General features: G+C 42.7%; 1 protein-coding gene across 1 annotated transcript; it reads left to right on the top strand.

The window, feature by feature from the left end:
* Positions 1-87: 87 nt before the first annotated feature.
* LOC147820170 (phosphatidylinositol-3-phosphatase SAC1-A-like) lies at positions 88-469 on the top strand. The gene is made up of 2 exons (XM_087175128.1): positions 88-161; positions 246-469. The coding sequence occupies exons 1-2, from the start codon at positions 137-139 to the stop codon at positions 452-454; spliced, it is 234 nt and encodes a 77-aa protein (XP_087031254.1). The 5' UTR covers positions 88-136; the 3' UTR covers positions 455-469.
* Positions 470-957: the final 488 nt, after the last annotated feature.

The following is a 957-nucleotide window of genomic DNA, read 5'->3' as shown; positions in this document are numbered from 1 at the left end:
TTGAACAAATAATCAATGAATCCTTATCAATATAACATATAAGCATATGGGTTATTGATTGTTTTTGCCTTATCAATCTACCGTAGGTAAAAAGGATGTTCCTCCCTCAGCAGTCACCAGGCCTATATGTGGCATCATGGGAACCATTCGCCTGGTGGCAGGTAGGTTCCTCTGTCATACGACATGGTGTTGTCTTTGAAGCCTGTACAGTGAAACAGCTGTGACTGACCGCTCACACCGCACAGGGATGTACCTGATCGTCATCACCAGGAAGAGGAACGTGGGCAGCCTCCTGGGCCACGCCGTGTGGAAGGCGGTGGATTTTGATGTGATCTCTTACAAGAAGACGGTGCTGCACCTCTCGGAGATCCAGGTCAGCTACACTGCTCACTACAACAGTTCACTCGTGTTAACAGCTTACACACCGCTGCAGCTTCACCCTGTTTCCTGTTGATGGTGTTTTTTACTGATAAGAAATCTTTTCCACACAGAGGCTTTTTAATGACTACCTGAAGTTAATGCTATTTCAAACATCCTGGCCCTGTCACACGTGAAAAGAAGAAGACCTTTGAACAGTTTTTGCTTACTCAGCAGCTGTCCTGTGCTTTTAGTGTAAACTGCTCCAGGACTTTCTGTACTGGACACAGTACAGAAAGGATTTTCTTTTGACTCTGGGTGGGACGAGAGTATTTCACAAACCGTTGGCATGAAATCTTATATATGTCTTTGCAACATAGAATATTTATGTCTAAATAAGCAACAATGAAACTTTCAGGGAAACAAATATTCTTAGTTGTTATTTATTAAAGAGGACCGATTATGCTTTTCTGAGTTTTCCCTTTCCTATAGTGTGTTATATAGGTTTTTCTGCATGTAAATGGTCTCCAGAGTCACAAGGCTCAAAGTTCACACCAAAGGGAGAAACTCTGTCAGGGCAAAACCCAATTTTGCCTTGTT

The sequence above is a fragment of the Seriola lalandi genome, unplaced genomic scaffold (assembly GCF_002814215.2).
Source record: "Seriola lalandi dorsalis isolate HSWRI2012SDOR001 ecotype SW California unplaced genomic scaffold, Sedor1 jcf7180001981203, whole genome shotgun sequence".
NCBI classification, from domain to species: domain Eukaryota; kingdom Metazoa; phylum Chordata; class Actinopteri; order Carangiformes; family Carangidae; genus Seriola; species Seriola lalandi.
Note: the sequence above shows the minus strand (reverse complement) of the source record. Positions and strands in the feature narration are given on the sequence as shown.